This window comes from Poecilia reticulata, linkage group LG9 (genome assembly GCF_000633615.1).
Source record: "Poecilia reticulata strain Guanapo linkage group LG9, Guppy_female_1.0+MT, whole genome shotgun sequence".
NCBI classification, from domain to species: domain Eukaryota; kingdom Metazoa; phylum Chordata; class Actinopteri; order Cyprinodontiformes; family Poeciliidae; genus Poecilia; species Poecilia reticulata.
The window spans coordinates 34013546-34024634 of NC_024339.1; the positions used below are offsets into that span (position 1 = coordinate 34013546).

At 38.8% G+C, this 11089-nt stretch overlaps 2 protein-coding genes across 3 annotated transcripts in view; one reads left to right on the forward strand and one right to left on the reverse strand.

Moving 5' to 3' along the window:
• The window catches only part of slc2a8 (solute carrier family 2 member 8), a 13804-nt gene extending 5599 nt beyond the window's left edge, over positions 1-8205 (reverse strand). Inside the window, exons 1-5 of one of the 2 annotated variants that reach the window (XM_008419511.2) lie at positions 8098-8205; positions 7849-8022; positions 5110-5272; positions 4272-4478; positions 3399-3498 (exon numbers count right to left, since the gene is read on the reverse strand). In XM_008419511.2, coding sequence (XP_008417733.1) covers positions 3399-3498; positions 4272-4478; positions 5110-5272; positions 7849-7943 — 565 coding nt within the window. In that variant the 5' untranslated portion in view covers positions 7944-8022; positions 8098-8205. Of the gene's footprint in view, positions 1-3398; positions 3499-4271; positions 4479-5109; positions 5273-7848; positions 8023-8097 lie in introns of those variants that run through there. The other variant, XM_017306928.1, reaches the window with a different exon arrangement.
• A 575-nt stretch (positions 8206-8780) lies between these two features.
• LOC103470845 (tetratricopeptide repeat protein 16) lies at positions 8781-10896 on the forward strand. The gene is made up of 4 exons (XM_017306553.1): positions 8781-8927; positions 9361-9536; positions 10564-10654; positions 10732-10896. The coding sequence occupies exons 1-4, from the start codon at positions 8895-8897 to the stop codon at positions 10894-10896; spliced, it is 465 nt and encodes a 154-aa protein (XP_017162042.1). The 5' UTR covers positions 8781-8894.
• The last annotated feature ends 193 nt before the right edge of the window (positions 10897-11089 follow it).

An 11089-nucleotide genomic window follows, 5' to 3' on the forward strand; every position in this document is an offset into this window, starting at 1 on the left:
ATAAACGATGATTATTACCATAAACGATGATTATTACGATAAACGATGATTATTACGATAAACGATGATTACTACGATAAACGATGATTATTACCATAAACGATGATTACTACGATAAACGATGATTATTACCATAAACACTGATTATTATGATAAACGATGATATTGTTGGTTTGAGACCATTTCTAAGTAATACAGTAACACAACTTTAAATTTTGATGAGCATTTAACTTTGGAACTGGAAAACATTGTAAATATCCAAACAACAAAACAACAAAATGAATTATGAAGACAAAGTTGTCCATTAAAAAAACCTCAGCATAGGTTAGAGTTTCTCAGTATGACGCAGGTTAGCTTAGGTCAGGTTAGCTTAAGTCAGGTTAGCTTAGGTCAGGTTAGCTTAAGTCAGGTTAGCTTAGGTGAGGTTAGCTTAAGTCAGGTTAGCTTAGGTCAGGTTAGCTTAGCATACTCTAAACTGAACTCTATTTGTTTAACTTTAACATCATATTTTGCTTTACCTTAGTTTAATGGCAGCTAATTTTGGATTTGGTCACATGTAGCTGAACATAAATGTAAAACCTCAACAGAAAGTAGGTTTCGGAAACGGATGACCACAGGCTGCTCATTTCCACAAAGACGATGAAAAGAAAAACAGATTCCATATTCTGGTTGTTTAAATCTTTAAAAAGAGTCATGCTGCAAAAACAAGACAAGAAAACCACCAACAAAGGAAACTTGTTTTGATCGTAATGAATCACTGGATCTTTAACAGAAAGATTCCTGGTAGGAATCAGGAAATGTAATAATCTGAGATTATTAAATTGACTTTTTCTTAAGATCCAAAGTGAACAAGTGTGACTTTCTGAGGATAAACTCTCAGTTTAACGATCATTCTCTTTATGACATAATGCAATAAAAAGCATAATTACATGATGAAAACATTCGGTAAACAATAAATGTTCAGAGAGGATAAATACATCCAAGAATAAAAGAAAATAAACGTATTTTATTTCAAAATGAACAAAGTGAAGCTTCCTTGTAATTAAATGCTGTGACATGAATAATTATATTTCAGTAAATGTATTTTAGGTGTTAGTAATCTGAGAATGTCCAGCTTTGTTCAAACTCCTTCAGAGAAACATTTAATCCTAACTGGTTGGTGTTTGGGGCTGCACAGTGGTGCAGTTGGTAGAGCTGTTGCCTTGCAGCAAGAAGGTTCTGGGTTCGATTCCCGGCCCCGGTCTTTCTGCATGGAGTTTGCATGTTCTCCCTGTGCATGGTGGGTTTTCTCCGGGTACTCCGGTTTCCTCCCACAGTCCAAAAACATGACTGTCAGGTTAATTGGTCTCTCCAAATTGCTCCTAGGTGTGAGTGTGTGTGTGCATGGTTGTGTGTCTCTGTGTTGCCCTGCTACAGACTGGCGACCTGTCCAGGTGACCACGCCTCTCACCCGGTACGTTGGCTGGAGAGGCAGCAGCACCTCCTGACCCCACTGAGGGACAAGGGTGCAAGAAACTGGATGGATGGATGGATGGTGTTTGGCTGCATTGTTTACTTTGGTCAGGAACGTAACACAGCGTCTTACGGTCAATGTGGACAGAAAAGACAGGAGTAAATTACAGCAAAACAACAAAAAACAAGGACATTTCTGAGCTGGAAAAGTTTGAAAATCTGCTAGAAAAAAAACACAAAAAAATCAGAGTTTTTTTTTAATCACTTATGAGTTTTTTTCCAACAAATTTTCAACTTTTCAAACTCAGAAATTCCCTTATTTGTTCTGGAAAAATCCAGAGATGCTTTTTGTGGAAATTTACTGTCTAAAGACTCTAATAAACCATCGAAGGAATGTCTCCGGATAAAATAAGCGTGCTTTCATGAGATTGGTGAAAAATAAGAGAGCTGGGTGAGATTTTCTGTGCATGACATTTGCAGCGGTTCTGCAGTTAATTCAGCATATAAAGCTAATGTGGTTATTTTAATCCAGCGTCAGCCTCCAGGAGAGGCTGAGATGAGACAACGAGTCGCTTTCATGAACTCATCCCAACTCTTCCTCCCTTCACATGTTTGAAAGACTTCAGAGAAATTCCACTGAATCCGTTTCAGAAAAAAGTCAAGACACAAAATGGCTTTTCTAGACGTTACGGACAGAAGTCGATCCAATCAACCATATTCCAGGTTTTCCAGGTTTTCCAGACCCACATTTAAAGTAATTTTTGTGTCAAGTGTCGAGCCCTTGAATTACATTCAATTTTGATGAACAGCATCAAAAAGAAATTTGGTGAAATCATAAGTGAAATCTATGAAAAAAGAGAGAATGCAGCAGTTTATTTAAAATGAACCAGGATTTTAGCTCCAGCCGAGCGACACGCTGAGCAAACAGAAGTTAATGAACGTGTTGTTCACTTTAACTCGTTTAAAACTTTAACTCAGCAGAAAACTCAGCTGTTTGGCACCTGATTTACTAATGTATGCAAAAAGAAAAGCACTTTATTATTAACTTGTTTATGAAACAGAGATATTTATTCTGAATGTCTCTGGAAACGTCTAAATTACCACTGAAGCAGATTTTATATTCTGTGTTAAGTTCAGTATTTGTCTTGATTTCCATTTTAAAACATTGAACTGAAATATTACTTGCTATCTGGTTTGCACTGTTTAACTTTTGCATTGCACCTTTCACCTAATTAGTGTGATAAAACTAATAAAATGTCTTTATTATCTGTGCAAAAAGCAGAATCCAGACCTTAACCGTATTCACGTCAGACGTCCGGTTGTGAATAAACAAACAGCTCTACCTTTGACTACACCAGGGGTGTCAAACTCCAGTCCTGAAGGGCCGCTGTCCTGCAGTTTTTAGATGTGCCACAGGTACAAAACACCTGAATCAAATGGCTTAATTACCTCCTCAGTTCTCCAGAGCCTTGCTAATGACTTAATTATTCTATTCAGGTGTGGTGCAGCAGAGGCACTTCTAAAAGTTGCAGGACACCGGCCCTCGAGGACTGGAGTTTGACACCCCTGGACTACACCAAACAGAAGGAGATCCCTGACGTCATCCATCATTTTATCCGTCTGAACTTGTTAACTCCGTTAATAATCCACCTTTCTGCACAGCCAGGCCATCACGAGGCAGCCCACCTGACCGGACACTCCAGCGTTTATTTGGAGAACATGCAGCCGCCCAGATCGGTGGTTACTGCAGGCAGGTGTCGGGCTGCAGATCCGATCTTATCAGAGGATCACCTGAGCGCCAGCTGCTCTCCTCTTCCTCCAAACGTTTCAATCAAAGCAGCAAAGGAGCCTCAGATGAAACACTCACACTGCGGCTGGACACAGGAGGCTCGCTCTCATTGGTCAGAGGAATCCTTTAAGCATTCACAGGGGCAGCAGCGACGTACCTGCCAGGTAAACTCCCATGATGCCCAGGACCACCATGAGCTGAACGCAGGAGCCCAGCATCCCGCGGACTTTCTCATGAGCCGTCTCAGAAATATACAACTGAGGAGGAGGAGGAGAGAAAACTGGTAATTATAGTCACATTCACCAGCACTTAAAACGTGATTCATGGCTTCTTTCTGGTAAAAATATAATAAAATAAAATAAAATAAAATAAAATAAAATAAAATATACTATACTATAATAAAATAAAATAAAATATAATATAATAAAATATAATATAATAAAATATGATATAATAAAATATAATATAATATAATATAATAAAATATAATATAATATAATATAATATAATATAATATAATATAATAAAATAAAATAAAATAAAATATAATATAATATACTATAATAAAATATAATATAATATAATATAATATAATATAATATAATATACTATAATATAATATAATATAATATAATATAATATACTATACTATACTATAATATAATATAATATAATATAATATAATAACGCTCCAGCCTGATGTGAAGCAGCTTCAGCAACCAGTTTTTCTGTTGAACTTTATCCGTATAATAAATAAACTCATTAAAACAACTTTTTTTTTCACAATTTTACAACGTTCTTCTGGTAATTTCATTTTTCCTCATAATTTTCTAACTTTATTCATGACTCTACTGTCGTAATGATTTTATTCTCACAATCTAAAAGTTCCTCTCTCAGTCAGGCCCTGATGCTGGGTCGTGTTGGACCATGCAGTGAATCGATCATTTAACGTTTCAGCTGCTCTGTTCCACATTTGCTCAGCTCAGATTGAATTTCCTGGCGATCCGGTCTAAACCCAGGCGCTTCTTACCGGGACCACCAGAGACGTGACGCCGCTGGCCAGGCCGGTCAGCACCCTGCCCACGTACAGCATCCACACGTTCTGAGCGGCGATGATGATGGTGAAGCCGAAGACGAAGGGCAGCGTGCAGGACATCAGCGTCAGCTTCCTGCCGATCCGCTGCACCATCCAGCCGCCCAGCAGGCCGCCCACCGCCGCGCCTATCGTTACGATGGACTGTGAAAACAGGACGTGGAACCTCAGCGCTCAACTGTTTAAAGAATAAGTTCTTTAAACAAAATAAGTTCTGTTTAAAGAACTTATTCTGTTTAAAGAACTTATTCTGTTTAAAGAACTTATTCTTTAAACAGAACTTATTCTGTTTAAAGAATAAGTTCTGNTTCTGTTTAAAGAACTTATTATTTAAACAGAACTTATTATTTAAACAGAACTTTTCTGTTATTATAATAAATATTTATTATAATATTTATAATAAATATTATAAATATTTATAAATATTATTTATTAATAATATTTATAAATAAATAAATATTATTAATAAATATTTATAATAAATAAATAAATAAACCTTATGCTTAGGTTTGCAAAACTTGAGTCAGTTTAGCATTTTCACTTTGTTCCAAATGTAAAGATGTATAATTACGCCTCATCAGAGCTAATATCTGAAAACCTTTTCCTTGTTAATGAATGAATTTACATCTAATTAATGTAAATCTTCCCGTTTAAGTGTCTCGTTGGCTGTTTTTCGCTGTAATAAGTATTTTTCGGCAGCATGTGACGACATAAAGCTGCTGATGCAGCCCAAACTCAGCCCTGCTTCCAGCCATGTGATGTTGCGTCATCGTACCCCAAACCAGGAGCCCTCGACTTCGCTGAGCCGCAGCCGAGGGTCGGAAATCCTGCTGAGCTCAGGGATGGCGGGCGAGCTGTAGCCCAGCACGAACCCGAAGCTCATGGGACCCAGGACGGCGGCGAACGAGGCCAGGTACAACTTCCTGTTCTTCACTTTGCTGCGGACGAAGCAAAAGAGGAAGCAGGTTAAATGAACTGTGCACTTTTATTTTGGAGGAATTTTCAAACTTTGTGTAAGAAACACTTTGTTTCAAGTCTTACCATAGTTTCTCAACTGTGTTTTGGTCTGGACTTTGACTAGGCCACTCCTCTGACATATGAAAATGATCATATGTCTGTGGTGTCCAAACGTTTTCTTCAACAATAAGCCAAACATGAAACGCTCTAAGCAACAAAACAAGGTTGCCAGATTTGTGTGAATCACCTTAAATCCAAAACTTTAAATCTAATTTTCCGCTTTTTCTTTATTAAAAGAATTTTTGCAAATGCTTTTTTTGGCTCGATTTGGTAAAAAACAGGAAGACATTGAGTAAATTCACAGTATATTAACAGGAATTCGGGGAACTCTTCCTCTAGCAACGCCAGCCTCTATTTAGCCAACTTTAATAAATTCAATAAAAACTGATTTAGATGCAACAAAGTCTGCTTTTCAGTGAAAGTCACTGGACAGATGTGGTTGTGTTCAGTAGAAAACAAAACCACAGTGAAGTTACAGGAGAAATGCTTTGTGCTGTAGCCAACCTTTTCCATTCTAGGGAGATTTAAATGAGTCAGGATTAAAATGCTGCAGATGGCCGCTGGCCAGAGTCTGGACACGCCTGGGCCGGTTCCAGGTTACATCAAACAGGTTTAACTCCAATTCTGACCAACTTCCACGGCCCACAGCATGATGCTGCCACTACCAGAAACAATCCAGACCAGAGTGTCCATCGGCCCGATCAGCCCTGGCCACTGTCATCCATTAATTTCACATGTTTTCTAATTACGTGTTAAAATAAGTCCAAGAAGGAAGCTAACATGTGAAAGCATAACCCCCTGACAAATATCCAATCAGAGCCAGTTAGCATAGCTCGTTAGCATGACTATAGATTAGCACATTGAGTAGTATTGATTGGCCGCACAGTGGCGCAGTTGGTAGAGCTGTTGCCTTGCAGCAAGAAGGTTCTGGGTTCAATTCCCGGTCTTTCTGCATGGAGTCTCCATGTTCTCCCTGTGCATGGTGGGTTTTCTCCAGGTACTCCGGTTTCCTCCCACAGTCCAAAAACATGACTGTCAGGTTAATTGGCCTCTCCAAATTGCCCCTAGGTGAGTGTGTGTGTGCATGGTTGTGTGTCCTGTGTTGCCCTGCGACAGACTGGCGACCTGTCCAGGTGACCCCGCCTCTCACCCGGTGCGCCAGCTGGAGAGGCAGCAGCACCTCCTGACCCCACTGAGGGACAAGGGTGTTAGAAAATGGATGGATGGATGATTGACAGCGCTAAGCCCCTCCTCCTGGCTCATAATAAACTGTCACAACATGGTGACAGTTCTAACAAAAATCTTAGTTTTTAGTAAAAGTTCCATACTGCAGCCTGAAGGATCAAATTAGACAGTTTATCAACACTATATACCTGTTAATGATCCATTTATTTAAGGAAAATATCTAAATTTGGTATAAATGAATTTACTAAAATGAACAGAAATCAATACAAAGTCCTCAGAATGATAGAAGGACGTTTGTGTTCTTGGTTTCTGGATAAAGGTGGAACATTGATTCAATGCTTTAGTGCCTAATGCTTCACAGCTGTGTGTGTGTCACAGCTGGCACACACACACACACACACACACACACACACACACACACACACACACACACACACACACACAGTCCTAGGCTGACACTGTGGCCATTTGTGTTCAACTTTTTGATTGAAATTTCTAATAAATAAAGATAAAAATAAGTTGACCAGACTGAGTAACCAGAATATGAACAGATTACAGATCAGGTGGTGGGGAGCAAGATGGAGGAAAACTGGTTCAAAACAAGATTTAGAAATGGAGAGCAACCTTTGGGTATAAACTAGTTATACCCAAAGGTTGTTGTTGTTGTTGTGTATCATGTCAGACCACATAAAGCAATCAGGCAGCAAGCTGCAGCAGCCAATACAGTGTTTTTGTTGGAGTGGATGTGATTGTAAATACGAAACTATTTAACCAGTTGATAATTCTCAATTTTCTGTAATTTACAATTTTACATCCCTGTAAACTGAAAACCTCTGACTTTGGATTTGAAGACCAGACGAAACGAGCAGGTCCAACTCGTCATTTTGGACTTTGGAAACGTGTTATTTTGTCTCTACCAACCATAACTCTACTGTTTCATTTAACAGAGAGCGGACACGGTTTAAGCTGAACGCAGCTGAATGATCTACTTTCTAGGTGGTTGTTTCATGCAAATTGCTGGGTGTTTCCCAGGTTTGGTTCTCGGGGGGTAAAATGCTTTGCTTCAGGTGTTTCTCTTCTCTAACAAACCTGATTTAAAACCAGATTCTGCAGAACTAGTTGACCAGTTCACTGTGCAACTCAAGCCTCAGATTGGTGTGTTTTAAAGCAGGGACACACCTGAAACATCCAGCCAAGTTTCCACCTGAACGCTGAGAAGCACTTTTTAGACTTAGCATGTCCAGAAACCCCGCTTGAAAAGGTAAGTTCGTCCTCTGATACTCTGGCTGCACAAAGTGGTCATCAGGCTGACCTGAGATAAGCCTCCTGCTCGGACAGGAGTCCCGTAGGATCCTCATCTCCGCCCTCCTCATCCAGCAGCCTCCGTCTCTCCGTCTGGATGTCCATGCGGACGGCAGCGATCCTTCCCCGGTGTTTACCTTCTGCTCTCGGTCGCCCTCAGCATGAATCCACCGGCCGGGAAAGTCTGTAGCGGAGAAACGAGAGCAGCTGCTTTAATAAACCAATAAAAGATCATATGTGAGCTCCCAGCGGTTGTTACCTGAACAATGAGACGATCCGGTTGAGCTCAGCTTCCTCCTGACAACTTGCTTTATTACCATCAGAGTCAGCTGATCACCTCTAGTGCCTGCTACACGACTTTCAAAATAAAACTCTCAAACGCAATCTATTACATGTTAGTACATATTATGACTTGGTTATAGTTGAGAGATTCAATGTACACTTTTTAAAAATATTTACCGGTGATTTTATTTTATTTTTTTAAATTTAAGACTTAGCAGGATGTGTTGTAAACCAGCTTATTGCCGTATAAACATACTTAAATAATATCGAGTACACGGTAACATAACTAAGATAAAACCAAGGAAATTGTACAGCTAACATTAGTTTTTAACACCACTTTTAAAAATCCTGTAGATTTTTTCTCTCTTATAACTCAGTAGCTACATGTTCAGCTAGCAACATGATGCTAGCAGTGAAACAGAACAAAATAATAATTAGAAATCAACAACTGTTCACTTTTACACGACTATGTATTTGCATTTAAGGTTTTACCATGTTACGTTACATAACACAAGACTTTTAGCAGCGAAATGAAAGTTCGTGGATTTAATTTGACACTTCCGGTTGTTTAAAAACGTCACCGGAACAGAAAGGGACACAACTCTCGCTCCGCGTTGAAACTCTTTGTTAAGAAAATAAAAGCCCACATGGCGTTTTGAGTTGGTTTCCACGGAAACATTCAGATTTAATTCAGATTTAGTTAAAGTTTAGAAACAGAAAAACAAAGCAGATGTTCAGTAACTCCTCTTTGGTAAACGCGTTTTTACAAACAACATGGACACGCCTGAGAAGACAAATGATCAAACAGTGAGTAAATTATTAACAAACAACGTAAATAAAGATAAAATAGCTTTTTTCAGAGTTAGATAACTGCTAAGTTTCGTAACTCAATCAACCCCAATAATCAAATCAAGTCAGAGCTTTTTAATTTAATCCTTCTGTTTTTAATGTTTTTGTTTTTAATTTCAGTATTTTTCAGATTTTTAAACTTTTACGCATTTATTTTATTTTCGTTTTAATCAATTTTATTTTAGATGATGATAAAACTTAATTACATACAGTAACAGTTTTATTTTTTCCATCCTAATTTTATTTATCTTAAAAGAAAAGATATTTTATAATGATATTTTAGTTGATTCGTTTTATTTTTGTCTAAGAGAAGCCTGATTAGAAGATGGAACAAATTAAATATAATTAAATACAGGGAGAATGTTGACTTCTTCTCTTTTCCGTCTATCAGCATGAAGACGGACCAGGTGTCTTTTCCACTGCTGTGTCCGAGGAGCATCTGGAAAGGGCCAGGAGAAGAAGCACCTACGTGGACTTCAGTGATCGGCTTGTTGCAGTCAGAGACCATCGCTTTCGAAGACCTAAACTGCATCCGGACATAATCATTAAGAGCAAAGCTGCAGAGCAGTGAGGACAAACTCAATTACAAACACACTCTGCAGAAGAAACTAATTCAGAGAGTGTCTAATGAAACTGATTCCTAAAAGATAATGCAATTAAACCTGTGGATGATTTACACCAGGGGTCCCCAAACGTTTTCCTTCTCTGCTGGGGGGCCGGAGTCAGTTTGTAACAGAAAAAGTGTGACGATTGCAGGAGTACCTACATGTAAATATGTATTGTTTTCCAGAAAGCACAATCAAATAACCCTCTTTGGGTTCTTCACAGAAAAAACAGGAAATAACACTATTTATGAAATAAATACCGTATTTCCCGAACTATAAGCCGCAGATATCTCTGGTTTTCCACAGCGATGCAGCAGCAGCAGAGGGGGGCGGACGCCCAAAATTGGAGTCATAACAGGTCGACTGAATATCACATTTATTACGGTTGAAAAAGAAAAAGTTGCCAAGTTTAGATTTAACTGAACTGATTACAGTAGTTTCCTTTGTGTCTGCTACTAGCATGTGCTAAATGAAAATGGGAGCTTTCTTCTTCTTCTTCTTTAGATTTCAACAGCAGCTTGCATCCATTATTGTTGCACTACTGCCATCTATTGGATCCTAATATCTATACCTCAAATTCTCATAACGATCAGAGTATTATTTAAAAAACGAAAATTTTTCCCCTCAATGCTGTTTAACTGATCAACAACATTCTCAAATTTCAATTCCCTATTAAAACCTAATTCCGTTTTAATGGGCGCTTTTTTCTTTGATTTCCAATTTTGACTTCCAATGATTCACTTCCTGCTAAAGAGCCCCCTGGTGGTTGAAGAAAAATTCTCATATAAGCCACATGGTTCAAAGCTTAGGAAAAAAAGTAGCGGCTTATAGTCCGGAAAATATATGAAAAAAAAATCTAAATGCTCTCTGTCGTTTAGGGGGCGGGACCAAATGTGGAGGCGGGCCGTAGTTTGGGGACCCCTGATTTATACCAATAATATGTGCAACATCTGATGCTTTTAGGCAATAATTAAAGCTTTTCGTTTCAGTTTAATAAAAGGGAAAGAGGCAGTGGAGAAGTCCCAGTATGAGAAGGCTGTGCTCTGCTTCTCCAAAGCCATCTACCTGCAGCCTGAACAGGTGCTGCCAGCTGAAAACAATGTTTGCTTTAGATTCGGTTAGCAAACTTTTAACATGTTTTAGCTTTTCTGCTTCAGACGGAGCTGCATGTGAGCCTGGGAGAGGCTTATATTCAGCTGTGTGACTTCCAGTCGGCAGCCGACTGTTATAATCGAGCCAGTTTTCTGGAGCCTGGAGCTTTCGACGCTCGTCTGTCCTTCATCTACCACATGCAGGTAAAACCTCCCGCATTATTCATCTGAAACTATGCGATATCTGAGACACAGAATAGAAATTATCTGGGTTTAATTTTCACTTTATTACTGTATTAAAAATGTTAACATTTTTCTGCTGATCGGCTTGAATTTCAAAACTGAGGGAATTATTTTATTTTACTGTAAATAAAATCGATGGTTTCTGACACCCGGCATCTCAAACGGATCAGTCCAGTTGAGC

Excerpts from the sequence above, each read along its gene's own strand:
- LOC103470845 (XM_017306553.1), top strand. The coding sequence starts at position 8,895 with ATGGACACGCCTGAGAAGACAAATGATCAAACA. Across the intron at positions 8,928-9,360 it reads AGAAGACAAATGATCAAACA|CATGAAGACGGACCAGGTGT; the intron begins GTGAGTAAATTA and ends TCCGTCTATCAG. Across the intron at positions 9,537-10,563 it reads AAGAGCAAAGCTGCAGAGCA|TTTAATAAAAGGGAAAGAGG; the intron begins GTGAGGACAAAC and ends TTTTCGTTTCAG.